The following is a 25800-nucleotide window of genomic DNA, read 5'->3' on the forward strand; positions in this document are numbered from 1 at the left end:
GAAGGTGCATCGCCATACCCAGGCCCCATTGGCGCCATTCACAGTGCCCGAGCGACGGTTTGACCATGTTAACGTGGACCTGGTGCCTTACGACGGGCCTTTCCGCATTCTGGAGGCCGGGGACAAGTCCTTCGTGGTTGACATCGGTGGCAAACCGGACCACCTTTTGGTGCACCACCTCAAGCCGGCTCACTTGGACCTAGATCAGCCCCCTCGGTTGGCTCAACCCCCATGGCAGGGCCGTCCCCCGTCGGGTAAGTCCCCGGTTGGCCCGCCTACCACCAAGCCGCTAACAGTCCCTGCTCGGGTCATCAGGGGTCGTTTCGGCCGGGTGGTTAAGGCCCCCCGTCCCTCAACTGACATTGCCCATGCGAGTGAATTCGGGGTGGGGGGGGGGGGGCGCATGCGGGGGTTACCCCATTGAAACATAATCCACAGGCACGGGACCAGTGGGGCTATTGATGGTATTGGCGTGGCGTGCGCTCGGTTGTTGGAGCCACACCCCCTTAAGAGTGATTTGTGTTATAAAAGATGCATGAGTTCCGGTATTAGTTTAGTTCTGTTGGATTAAAGGAGCTTTGAACAAGCCAAGAATTGTCTCGCCCTCTCGTTATCTGCAACTCCTACAACATCATCATTCACAGATGTTATTCCACATGGAGTTCTTTACAATGAACCATGTCTCAATTTTTTTCACTTTCGGAGATATAGAGGTGCAGTTGTTTCGGTTTTTCCAAGATGGCGACCGAACCACGTGATTTATGACGTCATAATTATCATTAAAAAATTATTCAGGTGGAGTTGCACCCATGGTGAAAATTTCCTGTCAATCGGACCAACAGTTGCAGAGAAAATCATATTTATTCTGTGCGGACAAACAGACAAAAAACAGACTCAAATGCAATACCCTCTCCTCAGGCGAGGGTAATTAACTCATCATAATAATCTTCCTCTTTATTCACATTACCTCTAGCTTTTATCAATTTGTTTTATCACATCACAACTTGTATGCAACAGACATTGACTATTTCAACTTCATTGTACTTTTGACATTACTAACCAAATGAAACAAGAAGAAAAAGACATAAATTGTCATAGTCTCCATGATTTTAGTAATTGTGCTGTACGTATAGTTAAAGATCGCCAGTCGGCCATCTTTGTTCAGATTACAAAACGAAATCTTCTGCATATTCGTATTGTCTTTGTGCCAAGTTTGAACAAAATCGGTCCATACATTTCTGAGTTAATGGTTGGGGACACGTTTAAGTAACAAAATGGCCGCCAGTCTGCCATATTAGATCTGATCTCGAAAGAAAACGACGTGGGTAGGAAAACCATCATTCATTTTCCGTGTGCCAAGTTTGAAGAATATCGGTAAAAGCTTGTCCGGGAAATGGTTGAGGACGTGTTCAACATCGAGGTTTTTTTACAACTAAAATGGCCGCCAGTCTACCATCTTTGATTACATCATTAAACAAAATGATGTGCATAGTATACCGTCATGTATTATCTTTGTGCCAGGTATGAACAAAATCGGGTCCCATATACGTATATCTGAGATATGGTTGCGGACGGACTGACAGACAAGACCCAATCCATAAGCCCCCGTTTCGGACTAAGTCCAACTGGGCCTAAAAATAGTACTGTATTAATAAATCTTACTATAATTCACCAAATGTCCGTCTATCCGTTCGAAGGTACCGCAAAAACGGCTGAACCGATCACAACGATATTTTGGGGGGGTATTCCTGGGACCCCTTGGAGTAAAATAGGCTATATTGTTTTTCCAATTTTCCAAGTTTTCCAATTTTCCAGTTTTTCCAAACACGATGGAATAATATTTACCGATATGAACAGTGATGTGGCGTTTGTTGAAATTCTACGTACCAGGAGGGAGTAGATCGACTCCTGACGAACTCTTCCAATATAAACGTACGGCTCCGAAGGAACACGGCAGCGTGTGCAAAGCGACTGAGAAACAGGTGTAGCGGTCGCTTCCATGTTACAGATTCGGCGCGCACTCTTCGCACATAAACGTGCGACTGAGAAAGACGTGTAGCGGCCGCTTCCGTTTTGCAGAATTCAATCTTTTTTCAAAATGGGCGAAATGTACTGTTTAGATTTTGATGACTTGCGTGTGATATGATTTAACGGATGTTTATATGAATAGTTTAAAATTTAAAAAAAGCCTTCAATTTCTGATATTTTGCCTTTTCATTTGGGCCTCACAATTGAAGCCTCAACCGTAGGGTGGGTACCGTTGCTAGTAGTATTAATACTAACTAGGGCATGCCCGTACTATATATATATCTAAAATTATATCCCCCCCCCCTCTATTTACATGAAATGGTTTGGTCCATTCGCAACGCCAAAGCGAACGGCTTGCGAGTACGGTGACAATCCCCCCCCTCTATTTACATGAAATGGTTTGGTCCAAAGCGAACGGCTTGCGGAGTTTGGTAAATAAATCGCCATAGCTCGGTAACTACTTCTCCGATTAATATGAAACCTTGAAAAGGCACATCCTCGGGTCCCCAGCAATATACCTGGCAAGTTTCAAGTATATCGGACCCGTGGTTGTCGAGAAACAGCGGTCACAGACAAACGACACACACACATACACACACACATACACACACACATACACACACACACACAGAGATTACTGGAATTATAGATAGATAATTGTCATCAATCTCTCACACAGGTGTTTTACTACTCAACAGCGATATTTTTAAAGGCTGGAATCCAGGAGCCGGTGTACGCCACCATTGGGGTTGGTTTGATCAATGTTGCCTTCGTTGTAATTTCTGTGAGTCCAACCTCTGAGAGCACATTGTTGCACTACGCTTACATTTTCACCACCCACGGGTAAGCAAAGCAGACTTGTGCATAAGAAAATGAAACCGAAGTTCGACATTGTCTGAACAGAAACAATTGCTTCCTGTCATCAGCTCTTCCTGGTGGAACGCACGGGCCGCAAAACGCTGCTTTTCATTGGTGTGGCGGGAATGTGCTTGTGCTCCACCATCATGGCCATTTCTCTCAAGTTGGTGGTGAGTTCATTGCAATTATCTACTCTCTACTATATAAGAGAGATGTTGGTCTGTGTGTGTGTCTGTGTCTGTGTCGACATTTTTCTCAGAGATGGTTGAACGGATCTTCGTCAAACTTTCAGAGGTTCATCAGTGAGTGCCTGGGAGTGTTTTAGGCAAAAAAAAAAAAATTGAAAAGAAAAACTTCGTTTTTTTGGAGTTTAAAAAAAATAAAAATAATAATAATCGCTCGATAGTGCCTAAGCCTTTTAATATTAATGACAGTTATATACAAGTACACATTCGCATACATAAATACAAAACAATCATCAGACATTTGAATACAAATAAATCAAACAATTCCGGAAGTGTACGAAGTTGGTAGTACGACTTCCTTCTTCCTGTTCGGCATCACACTTAACTCAGAAACGTGATGAACGGCACATTCACCCACCAGCATATATATGAACCCCCTCCCCTCCCCTTTCCTCCCCCTTCCCCCCCCCTCCCCATCTCCCCTCCCCTCCCTCTCCCCTCCCTCTCCCCTCACCTCTTGCACCCCTCCCCCTTCCACTCCCCCCACTCCCTCCCTCCCCCCATCCCCTGCAACGCCGGGTACTCCTGCTAGTATTATTTTAACCAATAGATTACATCTGGAGAAAAGTTAAAGTTGAATTGTTTTATATGACTTTGTGATATGTCTGTTACTACGGGTGGTAAGGATATTGTTAAAGTATTTGGTGGTTGCATCAAGAGTTTCAATGCCTGAGATTGTGAAACTGAATAGCTTTGTTTCTGCTTCTTGGGTGAATTAAATCAAGTTGGACTTCCAGTAGTTGATAAAGTTTTATGCTTGCTGCTTGTAGTTGTTGTTTTTGTATAACCTGGAAAGTTATATCGACCAAGACCGTGCGTGGCACGGACACATCCGATCGATCTCCCATGAGCGACCCAGAAATCCCCCCCCCCCCCCCCCCCGAGCAGCCGCCCAGCCGCCCAGCCGATGTTGCTTTAGCTTCGACTGCAAAAAATCCGGAGGAATTCCCATGTTTTATTGCCCTTTTCCCCCCTTGGAAAACAAAATGCAATGTGAAGATGTTCCATTACCAATCAGCTTGCTCTCGCTTGACAAGCCAGCCGTTCCTCATCAACCGTTTTGATTGATCCTTTGCTTCAGTGCTCGATCCGCTACTTGGGGAACGCTCTACAAGCTTATTGGTAATGGAGAACACCCAAGCACTTGCAAAAGTGTGTTTTTGAACACTTTTGAACCTTTAACCCTGAAACCCATTAAGACCACAAATACCCTAAGGACCATAAAGACCCTAAGACCCTTAAAAGTCTAAAACCCATAAAGACACCTAAAACATTTTGGAGCCTTTATAACCCTAAGACCCTTTATAGCCCAAATATCATTTCAGACACCTAATATCCCTTCAAACTCTAAGACCCTTTAAGATCCTTTAGAACCATAAAACTCTTTAAGACCCAAAAGACCCCTAAAGTCCCCATCTGAAGACCCAAAATGCCCAGAGCCCCAAAACATCACAAGGATCCAAAAGACCAAAGAACGTGAGGACCCAAGAGACACAAAAGACCCCGAGGACACAAAGGACAAAAGCACACACGCCCTGGGTCTGAAATCTATTATTTCTCTTTCTTGTTGTTACCTCCGCCACCGAAGGTGGATGGAGGTTATGTTTTATGCATCGTTCTTCTTCATTGTGTTTGTCTTGGAATTATGTGCCATGTGTTATGTGCGTCTTAAATATCTATGTTTCTTAAGCCATGTGTACATTGAGTTCCTGCCATATTTGCCACACCAATGATGTGGACATTTGAGCCAGTTTCTGGTATGTTCTGTCATCATCAAGGAGCATTTTCCTCCTTTGATGGTAAGACTCTTTCTCCTATACAACTACAGCCAACCTGTTTCTGCTGGAGTGAATATAAAATAATAGATTATTTTTTATGGCTAGCAGGGACCCACGGAACAGAGATCCACAGAAAAAAAACCTCCCTTTTTGGGTGGTGTATAGGCAACGGAGCACTGCCTTGCATGCTCCCTGAAATTTATGTCTAGCAATGTAAAGGTCGGGCTTGGCAATTGTGAATATGACAGGTTCGATGATGTGTTTGGCCTGAACTGCATGAAAACCAAAATGCCAGTGGGTGGCTTAGTGTTTCTACTAATGACGTCGTTATGGGTGGAGTCAGGCCAGCTGTCCAACCAATGGGCGGAAAGAGAGAAACAAGTGGACAGAAAACTGCCGCTACTTTAATATATATACATATATATATATATATTTTAAAGCATGAAAGCTCCAAATGTCTGAAACACACAGGTGGAAATGTGAATTTTATCATCAGCAGGCAGATATTTAATAGCTGACTCGACACTGGCCATATATTGAGGAACAGGTACGGACTCTGAAGAAAGATTCTTACTGGACAAATTTATTTTTCTTCCCAGCTGCTCTAAACTAAAGTTGAAGGTTCCATGAGATGTGCTGAGTGGAGACAAAAAGTTAGGTCATTCGTGAACATAAGCATGCAAGCAATATGCCATTGAGCAGCCTTATCTGTGATTCAATCTTGTCGACACCTTGGAAGGATTGCTGTTCGATGCATTTTCAGGTTTTATTCTCCAGTGAAGAGTCATGAGGGTCTTGATACAAAGCAGGTAACAGGTTTTTATGTTTGAGGCTCAGAGTACTATAAGGGACGGTGATTACATACTCCAGGACACAGTGAGACACCGGGATTCTTTTTTTGTTTATGGAAATCGCCCCAAACAAGTCCTAAAGCCACTCGAAGTAAGGGGCTAAGGGAAGGTTAGCAAAAGATAAGGTTAAAGCAAAACAAAAGAAAAATATATAAATGAAAAAATAACTACAACTATCACGTTATAACTGCTGGCAGTGATGACCGGTTTCCTCCGCCTTCCCGCTTTCATACAACCCCAATTTGATACAACCCCAATTTGATACAACCCCACTTTGATACAACACCGCTTTGATACAACACCGCTTTGATACAACCCCACTTTGATACAACACCACTTTGATACAACGCCACTTTGATACAACCCCACTTTGATACAACCCCACTTTGATACAACACCGCTTTGATACAACCCCGCTTTGATACAACGCCACTTTGATACAACACCGCTTTGATACAACGCCACTTTGATACAACACCGCTTTGATACAATGCCACTTTGATACAACACCGCTTTGATACAACCCCAATTTGATACAACCCCACTTTGATACAACACCGCTTTGATACAACCCCAATTTGCTACAACACCGCTTTGATACAACCCCACTTTGATACAACACCGCTTTGATACAACACCGCTTTGATACAACCCCACTTTGATACAACACCGCTTTGATACAACCCCACTTTGATACAACCCCACTTTGATACAACCCCACTTTGATACAACCCCACTTTGATACAACACCGCTTTGATACAACACCGCTTTGATACAACACCGCTTTGATACAACACCACTTTGATACAACCCCACTTTGATACAACACTGCTTTGATTCACCCCACTTTGATACAACACCGCTTTGATACAACCCCACTTTGATACAACACCGCTTTGATACAACGCCACTTTGATACAACCCCACTTTGATACAACCCCACTTTGATACAACCCCACTTTGATACAACCCCACTTTGATACAACACAGCTTTGATACAACACCGCTTTGATACAACACCGCTTTGATACAACACCGCTTTGATACAACACCGCTTTGATACAACACCGCTTTGATACAACACTGCTTTCATACAACCCCACTTTGATACAACACCGCTTTGATACAACGCCACTTTGATACAACCCCACTTTGATACAACCCCACTTTGATACAACCCCACTTTGATACAACCCCACTTTGATACAACCCCACTTTGATACAACACCGCTTTGATACAACACCGCTTTGATACAACACCGCTTTGATACAACACCGCTTTGATACAACCCCACTTTGATACAACACCGCTTTGATACAACACCGCTTTGATACAACACCGCTTTGATACAACACTGCTTTCATCGGACATGCTTTGATACAGCCCCACTTTGATACAACCTTGCTTTAATACAACCTCACTTTCATCATAATTAAACTTACACCAAAAAGTCACAAGGTTGGAGATGATAATTTGTAGCATTTCTTCTTCTTCACAGAATAAAAACTTTTACCTTCTCAACCGTACAACCAATCATGCTGAAAATTTAAACACTTATTCCAATTGATGACATCTACATGAGGTTAAAGTTTCAGGTTGATCAATCACGTGGTTCAAAATATATTTTTAATTGTCCTCTCAAATTATTTATGGCTGCCAAACTGAATAACCAATCATACTGAAATTTATTACATTTATTCCCCTTGATGCCTTCTACATTACTTTAAAGTTTCACATCGATCAATGAAGCAGTTCAATAGATACAAGGTTTTAAAGATCCCTGTTGAATTATTTATCGCTGCCAAACCATGTGACCTATCGCAAATTCCAAAAGGTCATTTTAACACTCAGACATGGGGAACATATGTGTGAAGTTTCCACTCAATATTATCAAAATGAGGGTGGAGGTAGGTTTTAAAGGTTTATGCTTCAAAAAATTATAGCTCCCAAACCATGTGACCGACGACGTCAGCACCCCTAAACTTTTTGTTCATCATGGGTGCTATTATAAAGGACTCATGGGTACTATTCTACTTTATTTTAAAGTTTCACGTCTATCAATAAAGCGGTTCAAGAGTTATCGTTTTTTAAAGATTTTCATTTAATTATTTATTGCTGCCAATCGATGTGAGCTATCGCGAATTCCAAAAGGTCAAGACTCTCTGCTCACCTTCACTCTTCATTCCTCTTTTCTTTCGCCTCTGGAACAAACTTCCACACTCTCTTCAATCCCACTCCTCCCTCCTGGTCTTTAAAACAGCTGTGCACCACCATCTCTTATCCAAAACCTTGATCTTTTCTACCCCCATACACCCCAAATCCACCTCTTTCAATCTCCGACTTCATTCCTGAAATTCCTAGTAGTGTCAATTTGTTTTATACCGTGTACTCTCACCCCCCCCCCGCCCCCACACCCCTCGCCCTCTCCCTTCCACGGATCTCCTGATGCCCCTGTTCTCTACTGTTGTTGGGCTTGTGTGCTTCCTTCTCTCTCCCCATCTTGTCTCCCGCTCGCTTTATTATATGTTTTATGTGTCCGTTTATGTTTTTTGTGTTTAATGTCAGATCTTACATGAGCCTCGGTCTTGTATACAATAAATAAATAAATAAATAAATAAATAAAGGGTCACTTTAGCAGGCAGACATGGGGAACATAATTGTGAAGTTTCCACTCGATATGATCAAAAATGAGGTAGGAGGTTTATGCTTTATTTAAAGATTTATGCTTCAAAATGTCATAGCTCCTAAACCATGTGACTTATGACATCATAGTCGCTGAACTTTTTGTTCATTATGGGTATGCGATTATGCATGCAAAGTTTGGCCTCAATCCATTAAGCCGTTTTGGAGAAAATGGGTTTTTAGTGGTTTTAAGGCTTTTCTCTTAAAACAATATGGCGGCCGAACGACGTGACCTACGACATCATTATTATTTTTTTCTGCATAAATTTATACCTAGATGATGCTCAAGAAATTTAATCCTGATCGGATGGTTTTTTTATTTGTCGAATTATGACGTCATAATGGAGGCACCTGTGACATCATCATTCACATACGTTGTTCTGCATGGAGAGTTATTTACAATTAGCCACATCTCAATATTTTCTGCACAGCGCTTTTGGAGATGTCGAGGTGCAAATTTTTTCGAGTTTTCCAAGATGGCGCCACATGACCTATGACATCATAATTACCATTAAAATATTCTACAAGCGGAGTTGCTCCTATGGTGAAATTTTTTTTTTTTTTTTTTTTTTTTTTTTTGTATACAAGGTCGAGCCTCGTGAAAGAGCGAACATTAATCACACAGAAAGACAAACCGACACATAAAACATATAACATAGGGAGCGGTAGACAAGATGGGGAGAGAGGGGGAAGGACACAAACACAACATTTGAGAGCAGGGACCGAGAGACATGGAGACATCGAGAGATCTGAGAGAGGGCGAGGGCTTTGGGGGGGAGGGGGGCGTGGGAAGGGGGCGGTGGGAGAGGTATAAAACATATGGACACTGCCAGGACTTCCAGGAAAGAAGTTGGAATTTCAAACAAGGTGGATCTGGGGTGAATTAGCGGGGGTAGAAAAGATCAAGGTTTTGGATGGGGGAAGATAAGAGATGGTGGTGAACAGCTGTTTTAAAGACCTGGAGGGAGGAGTGGGATTGAAGGGAGTGAGGGAGTTTGTTCCAGAGGTGGGAGAAAAGAGGAATGAAAGAGTGAAGGTGAGCAGAGAGCCGAGATTTCGGCATTTAACCATCAGAGGGTTGCTGGCAGATCTTGTGCGACCTGTAGGAATATTTGGGGGACAGAGCACATAGAGAGCTGGGGGTGCAAGGCCGGAGAGGAGTCGGTAGAAGACAGAAAGACCACATTTCCTTTCAATCGGTCCAACGACTGCAGAGAAAATGATTTTTAAAGGAAATACATCTGAAAAATGGCGGTGGCACAATCATTCACATGGCCTGAGAAGAATAAATGGAGAGTTTCTTCTTCCAAAAATTACAACTTCTGGATTCCAGACCGTACAACCAATCATGTTGACATTTTAAACACTTATTCCCCTTGATGACAGCTACATTACATTGGAGTTTCAGGTCAATCAACGCAGCGGTTCAAGAGATAGAAAGTTTTTAAAGATTTTCATTCATTTATATATTCCTGCCAAACCATGTGACTTGACGCAAATTCCAAAAGATCATTTGAGCATCTCCACATGGGGAAGATAAGTGTAAATTTTCCACTCGATATCTTCAAAAATGAGGGAGCAGATAGGTTTTTAAGTTTATGCTTCAAAACATCATAACTCCTAAACTGTGTAACCTATGTTGTCACTGCCTTGGGATTATTTGTTCATCTTGGGCATGCGATCGTGCCTGCAAAGCTTGGGCTCAATCTGTTCAGCCGTTTCGGAGAAAAACGGTTTTTAGTGTTTTTCATGAAAAACAATATGGCGGCCAAACCACGTGACCTATCATGTCAAAATGTTGGCACTTTTGGTTATCTTGATGAATATATATTTTTGGTCCCAATGCTTTTTTTGAGTTCTTTAGAATGAGCCATGAATCAATTTTCTCCATTGAGCCGTTTCGGAGACATAGAGGGGGAAAAGTTGAAGGTTTTTTTTCCAAGATAGCGCCCATACCACATGACATATTTGTAGTGAAATCGTATTCGTACTGAACCCGGGGTGATGCTCGCTGCTCGTTGACACCGCTAGGGGCGTGACTATAAGATCCGCTGCTGCAGACGGTGCTCCGAGACTTCTCCCGTGACACGTTACATCTGGTAGACTCGCTAACGGTACGCCAGCATAGAATATTCAGCTTGCTTGCATTGAATGTTATGAATGGTCCCATGTGATGCCACATCGTATACTTATTGCATTTCCTGCATTACAGGATGATGTCATGATCTAAATGGAATTAAACCACAAGTTGGACTAAAGTTGTGTGGACCTGATTGGTTTTCCACAACACTTAATTCCATTTATATCTACCGACATGGCTGGCGGTTGCCATATTCTGCGCCGACCCGCAAGCCCCGGATGGTGGCTTGCAACTGAAGCACTGGCTCAGAACATTGGAGAATCATTTCGAGGAGCCTGAGACCGCGCCGACGGCTGCCGCGAAGCTAGCAACGCTTCATTCAAAAATCGACTACAAGGTGTACAATTCCATCGCTCAATTCGCGACGTACGACCTCTCGATCGCGGAGCTCAAACGGCTGTACATAAAGGAAAAAAGCCCGGTGTATGCACGATATTTGCTGCTAACGCGACGTCAGCAACCCAACGAGGCGATGGACCACTACGCCCAGGAGCTCCGGCAGCTCTTGCTGGACAGCATCAAGGAGCCACGGACTCCCGCGCAGTCTCAGGATGATCTTCTTTTAGATGCCTTTATTGCAGGGGTCTCCTCCCAGGAACTAAGGCTCAAGCTCCTAGAGAAGACCGACCTGACCTTCGCTATGGCACTCGAGCAAGGGAAAGTATACACCGAAGCGCGGATGCAATCGACCACCTATGATCGCACGCGCCTCTTGGCGGGAACTACACTACACGCCCGGCCGGAGAGTGCTACCGCCGAGGACGCGGACCTGCTCGCGGAACTCCGGGATGCTCCGGAGGAAGATCCAGTCCTGACGGCTGCCGCTACGGCCAGACCCAAGGCCTTACGCGGGGCCGCATGCTTTTTCTGTGGGGGGCCACGTCATGCCCGGCCCGTGTGTCCGGCACGAGACGCTATATGCCATTTGTGCTCGCAAAAGGGACATTACGTGAAAGTGTGCAGGAAAACGGCACGCGGCTCGCGGCTCATTGAATCGCGCGGTCGCGGTCGCGCAGTCGCGGCGACCTTGAATGGGCTCATTGTGGAGCCTGCGAGCCGAGCCCGAAACCCGGCGCCTTACCCGGCTTCGAAGGGCAGGGCCCCTCTCTGCGGGCCCCTGGGCGCTCAGACGTCCTTGGCGGGCGTCACCGGACAGCCACCACAGTCTCATCCTCAATCGGGCACGAAGTACGTGTCCTTGACCAAACTCCGGGCCACGCAAGGGGCTTTGAAGCCTCGCCAAGCCCCAGCGGAACGTTCTCCTCGTGTCCTCCACGAGCTAACGGTGGCCCTCACCCCGGAAAAGGCGATTTCGAATACTACGGAGGCCTTTTCCTGCCAAAAGTGTCAAAAGGCGTTTTCAAATACTACGGAGGCCTTTTCCCGTCAAAATTGTCAGATTTTGAATCGCGAAATACCGGAATGCTTGGGAAAGCCCTCTGATGGCATTAATGGATTCCCCATGGACAACGCATACTCCGGCCACGACCGCAAAACTGCTGCTGGCATAGGATCCACCCGCGAGGCTTGTCCGACCCATAGGGGGGTTCAGTCCCACTCCCAGCAGGCTCGTCCGGCCTGGCTCAAGCCCTTATTCCCCTCATGGTCGAAGGCCATTGTGTTCGGGCCTTGGTGGATACAGGGTCTACGGATAGTTTTATCGACCAGCGACTTGTGCTCAGGCATGGATGGCGGATCCGGAGGTCTACGAGACGGATCTTCATGGCTTCCCAGGGGCTTCGACTCAGCACGAAGGGGGAATGCCGATTGAAACTCGTGCTAAAGGGACGGGATTTTCCTGATGTACACCTTATGGTTTTACCCGCTTTATGTGCTGATATTCTGTTAGGACACGATTTTCTTAAACTGCATGGACGTCTGGTAATGGAGTTTGGTGGGCCTGACACGCTTGTTGTGGGGGCGGACGACGCGCTTGCGGTGTGCGCCCTAGCGAAAATGGACATCCAGCCGCTTTCGCTGTTCCCCAATCTAACCTCCGACTGTACCCCTGTCGCGGTGAAATCACGGCGCTACTCTCGCGCAGACATGCAATTCATTGCGGACGAAACGGCTCAGCTCTTGAAAGACGGCATCATAGAACCTAGCAGGTCGCCGTGGCGCGCCCAGGTCTTGGTGGTGCGCAGCGAGGCCCACCGCAGACGCATGGTAATCGACTATTCCCAAACGATTAACCGCTTTACACAGCTGGATGCCTACCCCCTTCCGGGGATGGACGCGCTGGTGCAACAGGTGTCCCAGTATTCGGTCTATAGCACTCTCGATCTCCATAGTGCGTACCACCAAATCCCTATCTCTAGGGCGGATCGTATCTATACCGCTTTTGAGTCGGGGCAGCGGTTGTACCAATTTACTCGATTGCCTTTTGGGGTAACGAGCGGGGTCTCTTGTTTCCAGAGGGCCATGGATGACCTCATTGCGTGGGAGCACTTAACCGATGTTTTCGTCTACCTCGATAATCTTACGGTTTGTGGATATGACCAAGGGCACCATGATGCTAATCTGAAGCGCTTCCTTGAGGTCGCGCAGAGGTATCACTTAACTATGAACGAGGATAAGTGCCAATACTCCTACGCACGATAGATCTTCTGGGGTACACCGTGACCCATGGCTCTGTCGCTCCGGATAAGGAGCGTCTGCGACCTTTGCTCGACATGGCCCCTCCCTGTGATCGGGCGTCCCTGAAGCGCGGCCTCAGGCTATTCGCCCATTACTCCAAATGGGTGCAAAATTTCTCCGCGAAACTTCGCCCCCTCATGGCCTGCGACACCTTCCCGCTGAGTCCGGCCGCATTGGCGGCCTTTGAAGGCCTTAAGGCCGACATCGCCCGGGCCGCCGTGGCGACAATCGACGAGAGCGGATCTTTCGTCTTCGAAAGTGACGCCTCGGATCAGGCTATCGCAGCGACCCTCTCCCAAGGAGGGCGTCCCGTGGCTTTCTTTTCACGGACTCTTACCCCCGCTGAGCGGAGACACTCGTCCGTCGAAAAGGAAGCGTATGCGATCGTCGAGTCTATTCGGCGATGGCGCCCGTACTTACTCGGGCGGTGCTTCCAAATCATCACGGACCAGCAAAGCGTTGCGTTCATGTACGACACCTTACACGCCCAGCGCATTAAGAATGAGAAAATCACTCGCTGGCGTATCGAACTCGCCGACTTCTGTTACACCATCAAATATCGCCCGGGGAAGGATAACCGGGCCGCCGATGCCTTATCACGACCAGCTACATGCGCGGGTATCACCTCTTTGGAGGGCCTACGTGTGCTGCATGCCACTGCGGGCCATCCCGGCGTAACGTGTTTCGCTCATTTTGTGCGGCGTGGCAATCTCCCATACTCGATTGACGATATCCGCCGTATCTGTCGCGACTGCGCTATCTGCGCGGAAATCAAACCGCGTTTCTATAACCCTCCCATGGGGACTCTGGTTAAGGCTACGCGGCCGTGGGAACGCTTGGCGATGGATTTCAAGGGCCCATTGCCGGTGTCGAGCAGCTCTCGCTATCTGCTCACTATCGTCGATGAGTACTCGCGATTCCCCTTTGCTTATACGTGTGCGGACATGACTGCTGCCACGGTGATGCGATGCTTACAGAACTTGTTCTCAATGTTCGGGTACCCGGCCTATGTCCATACCGGCCGGGGTGCGGTCTTCTTGTCTCAGGAGATGCGCGGCTATCTGCTCCAAAATAACATTGCTTCTAGTTACACCACGCCGTACAGACCCCAGGCTAATGGGCAGATCGAACGCTTCAACGGGATTATCTGGAGGGCCGTCATGCTCAACCTCCGGACCCTCGGCCGGGGCCTCGATAAATGGGCTTGGTCGCTACCTGCGGCGTTGAACTCGATCAGGGCTCTCCTGTGTACGGCAACCAACCAAACTCCCCACGAGCGACTTTTCCACCACCCCAGGAGCACGGGGTGTATACGGTCTTTGCCCAGTTGGCTCGCTGGGCCCGGGCCGGCCTACCTTAAACGGGCGGTTCGCGCGAGCAAGTACGACCCCCTAGTGGACAAAGTGCAGATTCTCCAGGCTAATCCTGAGCATGCTCGTGTGATGACGGCTGATGGCCATGAGACAACTGTCTCCGTCCGTCACCTTGCCCCTTGCGGGGTCGCCGACCTGAGTAGGGAATCGGACGGACCGATCGAACCCATCTATGAGACTATGGCCTCTCCCGACGCTCCCATCGCCGAAAGTCTACCGACCCTTCCCTCGCCGGGTCTACCTGGGCCCGACGACTTGGAGTTACCCCCTTCGTCACCCGACCCTGATGGCGCCTCCGACGCCGGGGACACAGGGATACGTGATGCCGTACCCGGGGAATTTCGGACGCGTGCTGGCAGAGAAATTCGCCGCCCGGCCCGATACGGTTGGGTCGACTGATGTTCCGCACCCTGTTCGTGCTGGCGCTCGCTCGCTTCTAGCCGCACTGCCGTATAATTCTGACGGGGGGGGGGGGGGGGGGGTGAATGTAGTGAAATCATATTCGTACTGAACCCGGGGTGATACTCGCTGCTCGTTGACACCGCTAGGGGCGTGACTAAAAGACCCGCTGCTGCGGACGGTGCTCCGAGACTTTTCCTGTGACACGTTACATCTGGTAGACTCGCTAACGGTACGCCAGCATAGAATATTCAGCTTGCTTGCATTGAATGTTATGAATGGTCCCATGTGATGCCACATCGTATACTTATTGCATTTCCTGCATTACAGGATGATGTCATGATCTAAATGGAATTAAACCACAAGTTGGACGAAAGTTGTGTGGACCTGATTGGTTTTCCACAACAATATTGTCATGTATGAAGCTGCAAATATTCACCGTTGTATCCCTACACCGTGACCGCGGGTTTATTTCGGTTTTTCCGGAAGTTACGGCCCAGCTCGGATGGCACTGCGGTGAATCGGGCCTGTACCGAGTCAATAAACGTGTGCTACAATCGATCGTAGTCTGTCGAGATACCTTACATGGCGACGAGGATAAACATCTAGACCATGACTTCTTTCAGCCATGTCGCTGAATTCGACCCTCATGAGGGGGATTTTGACACGTATTCTGAGCGGTTTTCTTTTTACTTCGAGGCGAACGGCATCACGACGGAAGCCCGGATGAAGGCCGTCTTCCTGTCCGTTTGCGGGGGTGAGACGTTCACACTCGTTAAAAACCTGATTCGGCCTCGGACAATCCAGGAGCTCACGTATGCAGAGCTCAAGGCCGCTTTGAAGGAACATTGTATGTCCGATGACCGCACTCATAGACGCCTGCTTGCTGAGGGAAGACTGACGTTCCAAAATGCCAGAGACACCGCCATTTCCATGGAAAGTGCTGAACGCAATGCTACAAGCATCGGTGCCACTCGCTCATCTGATACCAGCCCTGCTGTGAATCGGTTGGATCATGTTCAGCCAAAACGTTGGAACAAGGCTCCTCGTCAGAAGCCAGTGCAGTCTCAAACCAGTTTTCGGTGCAACGGAAAGCACCCTCCGGAGACGTGTCGGTTCAGAAATGCAACCTGCCATTTCTGTTCGAAAACTGGCCATATTGCTCCAGCTTGCATCACTCGCAAATCGGGGAAAGGGAAAGCTGCTGACAAGAAGATTCATCAGTTTATCGGTTCGGAGGAACCTGAGCTTGACCAGGTGAGCTCTGTTTCCCACAACTCAGAATCATGTGACCTGTTTCATATTGATTCTCACCATAAGCAGGACCCTCCTCTTGCCACTGTTGTCGTCAACAATCGACCATTGCAAATGGAGGTCGACACTGGTGCGGCCACCTCGCTCATCAGCCATGCTGTTTTCACAAACCTGTGGAGTGATGCTGACCGACCCCATCTGAAACCTACTACCTATGGACTCTCCACCTATACAGGTGAGAAGATTGTTCCCTGCGGTACATGTGACGTCACGGTGGGCTACGATAACCGTGAGTTTCACCTACCCCTGATCGTCATTCCTGGAAAGGGCCCTTCCTTACTCGGCAGGAACTGGTTAAGCATAATTCGACTGAAGTGGAAAAGCATTCATCAACTCTGGGCAGCCAACGTTTCTCCTACCGCAGCATACACACTCAAAAATGTGCTAGATATGTACCCGGATGTCTTCAAGGATGAGCTTGGAACCTTGAAAGGACATACGGCTGAACTCAGTGTTGACCGGGATGCCAATCCTATATTTTGCAGAGCTTGCCCAGTCCCTTTCGCCCTGCGGGAGCGGATTGACAAGGAACTGGATCATCTTGAAAATCTGGGGATCGTCGAGCAAATTCAGTACGCCGAATGGGCGGCGCCCATCATTCCGGTCATAAAATCGGCCCAGTCCATCCGCATATGTGGAGATTATAAAATTACCGTGAACAAGTGTTCTTCATTGGATAAATATCCAATCCCGAGGATCGAAGACCTCTATGCTCGTCTCACGGGAGGCAAGACTTTTACGAAACTGGATCTCAAATCCGCCTATCTACAGCTCTGCTTGGACGAGAATTCGAAGCAGTATCTTACCATCAACACGCATCGTGGGTTGTACAGGTACCACCGACTCAGTTTTGGAGTGAAATCTGCACCTGGAATTTATCAGCGTGTCATGGACAGTTTGTTTGCCGCCGAATGCAACGTCGTTTGTCACCAGGATGATATTCTGGTTACTGGTCGTACGGACGCGGAACATCTACAAAACCTGGATAGAGTTCTGAAGAAGATTTCGGACTCCGGCCTACGTTTGCGTCGAGACAAGTGCAAGTTTATGGTGCCATCAGTCACTTGCCTGGGTCATACGATTGATGCCGAGGATCTACACCCGACAGATGAGAAAGTCCGAGCTATCAAGGATGCTCCTGCTCCACGAGACGTGACCAAATTGAAGTCATACCTCGGTTTGCTTCAGTTCTATGATCGTTACATCCCGAATATGACCGACGTTATGGGCCCCCTTTATTGGCTTTTGAGGAAAGGAGTCTCCTGGAGATGGGTGTCCACTGAACAATCAGCATTCCAGACCTCCAAGGATCTGCTCAAATCGTCCAATGTTCTCGTTCATTTTGATCCAGAGAAGGATCTTGTGCTGACATGCGATGCCTGTCGGTATGGAGTGTATTATCACATGTGATGCCTGATGGTACGGAAAGACCTGTTGCATTTGCATCCAGAACGTTGTCCCCGGCAGAGAAGAACTATTCCCAACTTGACAAGGAAGGATTGGGAATCGTTTTCGGCGTCAGCAAATTTCGCCAGTACCTTCTTGGACACCATTTCACGATTCGCACTGATCACAAGCCGCTGATCAGTCTGTTTGGTCCAACTAAGGCGACATCTGACACACTACCGCCCAGGATCATCCGCTGGTCCCTGTTTCTCGCTGCTTATGACTACACCATATGTTATAAGCCCGGTTCGTCTATCACAAATGCAGATGCCATGAGTCGGTTACCCCTTCCAGAATCCGTTGATGATTCACCTACACCAATATCCATTATCGCACTGATGATCATCTGGCAGATTGTGCTGTCGATTCCCACCAGATCCGCACTCATACTCGACGAGACCCCGTTCTGTCCAGAACTGTCCAGGCTGTACAGCTTGGATGGCATTTGCTACCTGAGGGTGACCCAGATTTTGCGGCTTTTAAAGCACGTAAAAACGAACTCAGCGTGGAAAATGGTTGCCTACTCTGGGGATGTCGTGTCGTGATCCCGGAAAATCTGCATTCCAGGGTCATGGATGAAATCCATGACTGTCACCCTGGGATTGTGAAGATGACGTCACTCGCTAGAAACTATGTGTGGTGGCCGAATCTTGATGCTGATATCGAACATCATGTTCAACATTGTTACCCCTGCCAGAGCACCCGGAATACACCTGCGTCCCTGGGAATGGCCCAGCGAACCGTGGCATCGCCTACATCTCGATTATGCCGGGCTTCTTAACGGCAGCATGATTCTAATAATTACGGACGCGCACACAAAATGGATCGATGCCTATGTGACGCATGGTACTATGTCAGCCATTGTCATCGACAGACTCAGACGCTGTTTCGCCACTCATGGTCTGCCCAGGATGATCGTGAGTGATAACGGTACGTGTTTTTCCAGTTCCGAGTTTGCCGAGTTCACACGTTGGAACGGCATCAAACATAAGTTTGTCAGCCCACATCACCAGGCTTCAAATGGCTTGGCCGAACGATCCGTGGGAATCATCAAATCCGGATTGCAGAAACTTCAAGAGGGAATTCACCAGTGGCATTGAGTGAATCAGCAGATGTACAGTAGAGTGAGGAATCATCAGCATACATGGCTAGCTGAGACAGAACAATATCAGGAAGATCATTGATATAAACAAGGAACAATGTAGGACCAAGGACAGAACCCTGTGGAACACCAGAATTGATGGAGCAAGTAGGAGAAGATTGATCCTCATGTACCACCTTCATCTTGCGATTTGTGAGGAAAGCTGAGATGATTGAATGCATCACTCCAGATACACCATGTGACTAAAGCTTGTGGAGCAGGCCCCTGTGCCAAACTTTATCAAAGGCTTTTGAGATATCCAAAGCAACTAATAGAGCTTCACCCTTGAGCTCCATTGCCCTGTTGGTATGAACCGTAATTAAGGATAGCAGATCAACAGTAGAGCAAGAATAGCGAAAGCCATACTGGCAGTCAGTGAGAAGTTCATTGTCCTCCAGATTGTTGAGAAGTTGTTCATTGATGAAGCATTCAAATACTTTACTTATGTATGATTGTTGGAAAAGAGATTGAATGGTTATGAATTGGCCACTCTCTCTATGGTACCGTACAAATTAAAACCCATGCAACATAGATGACACATGCAACATAACACAGACTGCACCAAACTCACCATGCACGATGACGACGTGCAGAAGTGCGTTGCTAATTTGTCTCGTAATAATCTTTGTGAGATATAAATTTACAATTTTTAAGTTGTAATATTGTTTTTTTCCTTTCTGAATAGGAACACATAAACTGGATGGGTTATGTGTCCATGGTGGCCATCTTTGGCTTTGTGGCTCTGTTTGAGATCGGTCCAGGTCCTATCCCATGGTTCCTTGCAGCTGAACTCTTCAACCAAAGCGCAAGGCCTTCAGCACTTGCCCTGGCTGGCTTTTCCAACTGGACCTTTAACTTCTTAGTGGGAATGTGCTTCCCAACAGTTGAGGTAAGAAAAAATCCTTTTAAGCTCTTTATGGAGAATTTTGCTTATCGTAACTGTTTTATTATTCGAGGAAGACTTTTAGGAACAATGTGACCAGTCCATGCATCAATTTCAGTGCATCACCTGACTGCTGGTTGCATCGTTTCTGCAGGATGTGGCTGTGCAGCTGAAGCAGTTCTTCCTCAATGTCAATTCGGTAGTCATTTGGAATTGGGCCAGTGTGTTGCTAAATAACTCGCCAACTTTGACGGAACATCCACCAGCAATCAACGCTGGTAGGCAGGTCCACAACGTAATGACCCAATGACAAGAATGCCCATTTTAGTGCAAACCACTGCCTGAAATCATGTGTCCAATACATTATAGATGGTCAATAAATTAATCAAACCTGCACTACCTCTGGCAGTTCAATGGCAAATGCACTACCTCTGCCCTATCTTGTCGGATTCATATAATGCGTAAAATGATGTGTGAAAGACACTGTGATAAATGGACCCCATACTCTTTTATTGTCTTTCTCAAAATATTCCAAGAAAATTACATCAGTAGAGTTTTTAAAAAACTGTTTAAGTCACTTGTTTTGATGCTTTTTACTGCATAACCCATAGGGAAAAGTCGTCTAGAATAGTGTTTGTCTGTCCATAGAGTTGCATAGAGCAACTAGATTGATTCCGGGGCTAGCTAGACTCATCTATGAAGAGTGGCAGAAGGAGACATGACATTCCACATCACAAAGAAGGGATTACGAGGGGATTTGATAGGGATGCTTAAGATAAGGAAGAATATAGACAGAGTAAGTGCAGAACAGTTTTTCAGAAGTATATATGTAGAACCAAGGGCCATAGCTGGACAGCGAAGAAGAGGAGAGTTAGGAAGACATTATGGCAGTGGTCTTTCAGTGAGGGAATAGTTAATGCAGAGAATGGTCTCTGGAAACGTAGTTGCAGCAGAAACGGGAGATAGGTTCATACTGGAATGAGATGGTGTTAAACTTGATTTAGATAGGTATTAAAGTTGATTTAGATAGGTATTAAACTTGAATTAGATAGCTATTAAACTGGAATGAGATAAGTGTTAAACTGGAATTAGATAGGTATTAAACTGGAATTAGATAGGCATTAAACTGGAATTAGATAGGTATTAAACTGGAATTAGATAGGCATTAAACTGCAATTACATAGGTATTAAAGTGGAATTAGATAGGTATTACACTGGCATTAGATAGGTATTAAACTGGAATTAGATGGGTATTAAACTGGCATTAGATAGGTATTAAACTAGAATGAGATAGGTATAAAACTGGCATTAGATAGGTATTAAACTGGAATGAGATAGGTATACAACTAGAATGAGATAGGTATTAAACTGGAATGAGATAGGTATTAAACTGGAATGAGATAGGTATAAAACTGGAATGAGATAGGTATTAAACTGGCATTAGATAGGTATTAAACTGGAATTAGATAGGCATTAAACTGGAATTAGATAGGTATTAAACTGGAATTAGATAGGCATTAAACTGCAATTACATAGGTATTAAACTGGAATTAGATAGGTATTACACTGGCATTAGATAGGTATTAAACTGGAATTAGATGGGTATTAAACTGGCATTAGATAGGTATTAAACTAGAATGAGATAGGTATAAAACTGGCATTAGATAGGTATTAAACTGGAATGAGATAGGTATACAACTATAATGAGATAGGTATTAAACTGGAATGAGATAGGTATTAAACTGGAATGAGATAGGTATACAACTAGAATGAGATAGGTATTAAACTTGAATTAGATAGCTATTAAACTGGAATGAAATAAGTGTTAAACTGGAATGAGATAGGTATTAAACTGGAATTAGATAGGTATTAAACTAGAATGAGATAGGTATTAAACTGGAATTAGATAGGTATTAAACTGGAATTAGATAGGTATTAAACTGGAATGAGATAGGTATTAAACTGGAATGAGATAGGTATTAAACTGGAATGAGATAGCTATTAAATTGGAATTAGATAGGTATACAACGAGAATGAGATAGGTATTAAACTTGAATTAGGTAGCTATTAAACTGGAATGAAATAAGTGTTAAACTGGAATGAGATAGGTATTAAACTGGAATGAGATAGGTATTAAACTGGAATGAGATCGGTATTAAACTGAAATGAGATAGGTATTAAACTAGAATGAGATAGGTATTAAACTGGAATTAGATAGGTATTAAACTGGAATGGGATAGGTATTAAACTGGAATGGGATAGGTATTAAACTGGATTTGAGATAGGTATTAAACTGGAATGAGATCGGTATTAAACTGAAATGAGATAGGTATTAAACTGGAATGAGATAGGTATTAAACTGAAATGAGATAGGTATTAAACTAGAATGAGATAGGTATTAAACTGGAATGAGATAGGTATTAAACTAGAATGAGATAGGTATTAAACTGGAATGAGATCGGTATTAAACTGAAATGAGATAGGTATTAAACTAGAATGAGATAGGTATTAAACTGGAATTAGATAGGTATTAAACTGGAATGAGATAGGTATTCAACTGGAATGAGATAGGTATTAAACTGGAATGAGATAGGTATTAAACTGGAATGAGATAGGTATTAAACTGGAATGAGATAGGTATTAAACTTGAATTAGATAGTAATTAAACTGGCATTAGATAGGTATTAAACTGGATGAGATAGGTATTAAACTGCAATTAGATAGCTATTAAACTGGAATGAGATAGGTATTAAACTGGATGAGATTGGCATTAAACTGGAATTAAATAAGTGTTAAACTGGAATGAGATAGGTATAAAACTGGAATTAGATAGGTATTAAACTGGCATTAGATAGGTATAAAACTGGAATGAGATAGGTATTAAACTGGAATTAGATAGCTATTAAACTGGAATGAAATGTGTTAAACTTGAATCAGACAGGTATTAAACTGGAATGAGATAGGTATTAAACTGGAATTAGATAGGTATTAAACTGGCATTAGATAGGTATAAAACTGGAATTAGATAGGTATTAAACTGGCATTAGATAGGTATAAAACTGGAATGAGATAGGTATAAAACTGGAATTAGATAGCTATTAAACTGGAATGAAATGTGTTAAACTTGAATCAGACAGGTATTAAACTGGAATGAGATAGGTATTTTTTTTTTTTATTTTTTTTTTTTTTTTTTGTATACAAGATCGAGGCTCGTGAAAGAGCTAACATTAATCACACAAAAAGACAAACCGACACACAAAACACAAAAAACAAGGGGAGCGGTAGACAAGATGGGGAGAGAGGGGGAAGGACACAAAAGAGAGGGGGAAGGACACAAACACAACATTTGAGAGCAGGGACATCGGGAGGACTTGGGGGGAGGTGGGAGAGGATTAAAACATATGAACACTGCAAGGACTCTGGGGTGAATTACCGGGGGTAGAAAAGATCAAGGTTTTCGATGGGGGAAGATAAGAGATGGTGGTGAACAGCTGTTTTAAAGACCTGGAGGGAGGAGTGGGATTGAAGGGAGTGGGGGAGTTTGTTCCAGAGGCGGGAGAAAAGGGGAATGAAAGAGTGAAGGTGAGCAGAGAGCCTAGACTTTGGCAGTTTAACCAGAAGAGGGTTGCAGGCAGATCTTGTGCGACCTGAAGGAATATTGGGGGGACAGAGCACAGAGAGAGCTGGGGGAGCAAGGCCGGAGAGGAGTCGGTAGAAGACAGAAAGACCACCAACCTGCCTGCGGTGAGTGAGTGAAAGGCCCTCGGCGTTGACTACATCGCAGGAGATTCCAATGATTCTGAAAGCTTTGGCCTCAACAGCGTGAAGCCGAGCAAGGTGTGAGGCAGGAGCACCAGCCCAGAGGGGGGAACAGTATTCCATTGAGCTGCGGATGAAAGCCTTGTATGTGGTGAGGAGCTCAGGTGTGCCAAGGAAGGACTTCGCACGACGGAGGATGCCCAGTCGGCGACTGGCTTTGGAGGCCAGCTTGGAAATGTGGTTTTCCCAAGAAAGATCATGGCAGATAGTGAGACCCAAAAGCTTGAGCGACAGAACTTCTTGGAGAGGATTGTTGAGAAAGTAGATGGGAGGGTTGTCCAGTCGGTCCTTTCGGAGAGACATTGTAAGAGTGTGAGATTTGTCAGGATTGAAAGACATGTTCCACTTGTTTGACCAGTCTGTGATTTTGTCCAGGTCTGCAGAGAGTGAGGAGGCTGCAGACTGCCGATCTGAGGGATGAGGAATGGAGCGACAGAGAGTAGAGTCGTCAGCAAAGAGATAGAGAGGATTTTCAAGAGAGTCAGAGAGATCATTGATGAAGACCAGAAAAAGCACAGGGCCCAGAACACTACCTTGGGGAACTCCAGCCTGAACAGGAAGAGGAGATGAGAGAAACCCATTCAGGGCCACACGTTGACTACGACCAGAGGGGAAGTCCGCCAGCCATGCGTGGAGATTTCCATGGATACCAAAGGAGGAGAGTTTGGAGAGCAGAGCAGGGTGCCAGACCGTATCGAAGGCACGTGAAATGTCAAGGGAGACAGCTCTAATTTCCTGTTTGGCGTTGAGGACCTCCATCCATTGTTGAGAAAGCAGAAGCAGCATGTCCAGAGTAGAGTGACCAGGTCTGAAACCAAATTGATGATCAGAGATCAAGCCATTGGAGAAGAGGAAAGATTTAATATCTGAAGCAATGATGGATTCCATGACTTTGCTGATAATTGGGAGAAGGCTGATTGGTCTGTAGTTGCTGGGATCTGTTTTTGCACCTTTTTTGTGCAAAGCGGTGATGTTGGCTGATTTCCAAGCAGATGGCAGATGACCTTGAGCAAAAGAGAGGGTGAAGAGAACAGAAAGAGGGAGTGAAAGTGCAGAAGAACATGATTTTAGGACCCGTGGGCTGATGCCGTCAGGACCAGTTGCAGAATCAGAGTCGAGGGTTGCCAGAAACTTTTCCACCTTGTCAGGAGGAAAGGACACAGAGTCCAGGAGCAGCTGGGTACGACTGGGTACCGTGGGTACAGAGAGGGATGGGTTTGGGACACAAGATTTAGAGGCAAACACAGAGTTGAGGCATTCAGCTTTTTCACGTGCGGAGTCAGCCGTTAAGCCGTTTGAGGTGAGGGAGGGGATGGAGGGGGAACAAACACCAGAAACAGATTTGACCAGACGCCACCAGGATTTGGAAGAGGGAGACAGATAAGAGAGTTCGGTCTTGAGAATGGTGAGATATTGTTTCCTGGCTCTCCTGAGGGTGGACACACACTTGTTTCGGGCTTTGTGAAAGGAAATGAGATTTCCTTCCGTTGGATTTGCTTTCCAGGAGACGAAAGCAAGTTGTTTCAGGGCAACAGCCTCACCACAAGATTCCGTGTACCATGGACGGGAGGAAGGGTATGACAACTGAAGACGAGATGGTATAAATCTGTGCATGAGAGAGAGCAATTTACTTTGAAAGAATTCCCAGGATGAGTTGATGTCAGAGGCGGTAGAGATGGGAGACCAGTCCAGATGATTGATGGCTGCTTGAAGACCGTGCCAGTTGGCCTGAGTGAAATGCCAGACTCGTCAACGCTGAGGAGGCTCTCTGAGAATGGTCAGAGAGATGTCCACTTTGACAAGCACATGATCAGATGAGCCGATTGGAGCAGAAGAAGAGCAGCAGACATTTTCAGGGAAGTTTGTCATAACCAAATCCAGAAGAGAAGATGCTCCGTTGACTGAGATCCGGGTCGGGAAATTGACAGATTGTGTCAGTCCCAGTGAGTCGCAGAAGTCCTTTGCTGAAGAGCCATGGCTGGTGAGAGAGGTACCCACACCCAGCCAACTGGCATGGTGACAATTGAAATCACCACATATGAGGAAGAGAGAGTTGGGATGGGTAGATAGAAGTTGGTCCATATTATCAGACAGTGAGATGTAGATGGAGTCATCGCTGATTGGTGAACGGTACAACACACATATGAACAAAAGGTGGGAGCGAAGGGGAAGCCGTAGCCAAAGGTATTCCTGGGGGTGAGGTG

General features: G+C 45.8%; 1 protein-coding gene across 4 annotated transcripts in view; it reads left to right on the forward strand.

Annotated features, from left to right (window-relative positions):
* Nucleotides 1-25800, forward strand: part of LOC137412696 (solute carrier family 2, facilitated glucose transporter member 1) — a 291913-nt gene that overhangs the window by 68066 nt on the left and 198047 nt on the right. For all 4 annotated transcript variants that reach the window (XM_078780873.1, XM_078780874.1, XM_068097988.2 and 1 more), the window contains 3 exons: nucleotides 2708-2812; nucleotides 2955-3056; nucleotides 19580-19783. In XM_078780873.1, the coding sequence (XP_078636999.1) occupies nucleotides 2708-2812; nucleotides 2955-3056; nucleotides 19580-19783 (411 nt within the window). The remainder of the gene's footprint in view (nucleotides 1-2707; nucleotides 2813-2954; nucleotides 3057-19579; nucleotides 19784-25800) is intronic.

Source organism: Myxine glutinosa, chromosome 6, assembly GCF_964187855.1.
Source record: "Myxine glutinosa chromosome 6, kmMyxGlut1.1, whole genome shotgun sequence".
Taxonomy (NCBI): domain Eukaryota; kingdom Metazoa; phylum Chordata; class Myxini; order Myxiniformes; family Myxinidae; genus Myxine; species Myxine glutinosa.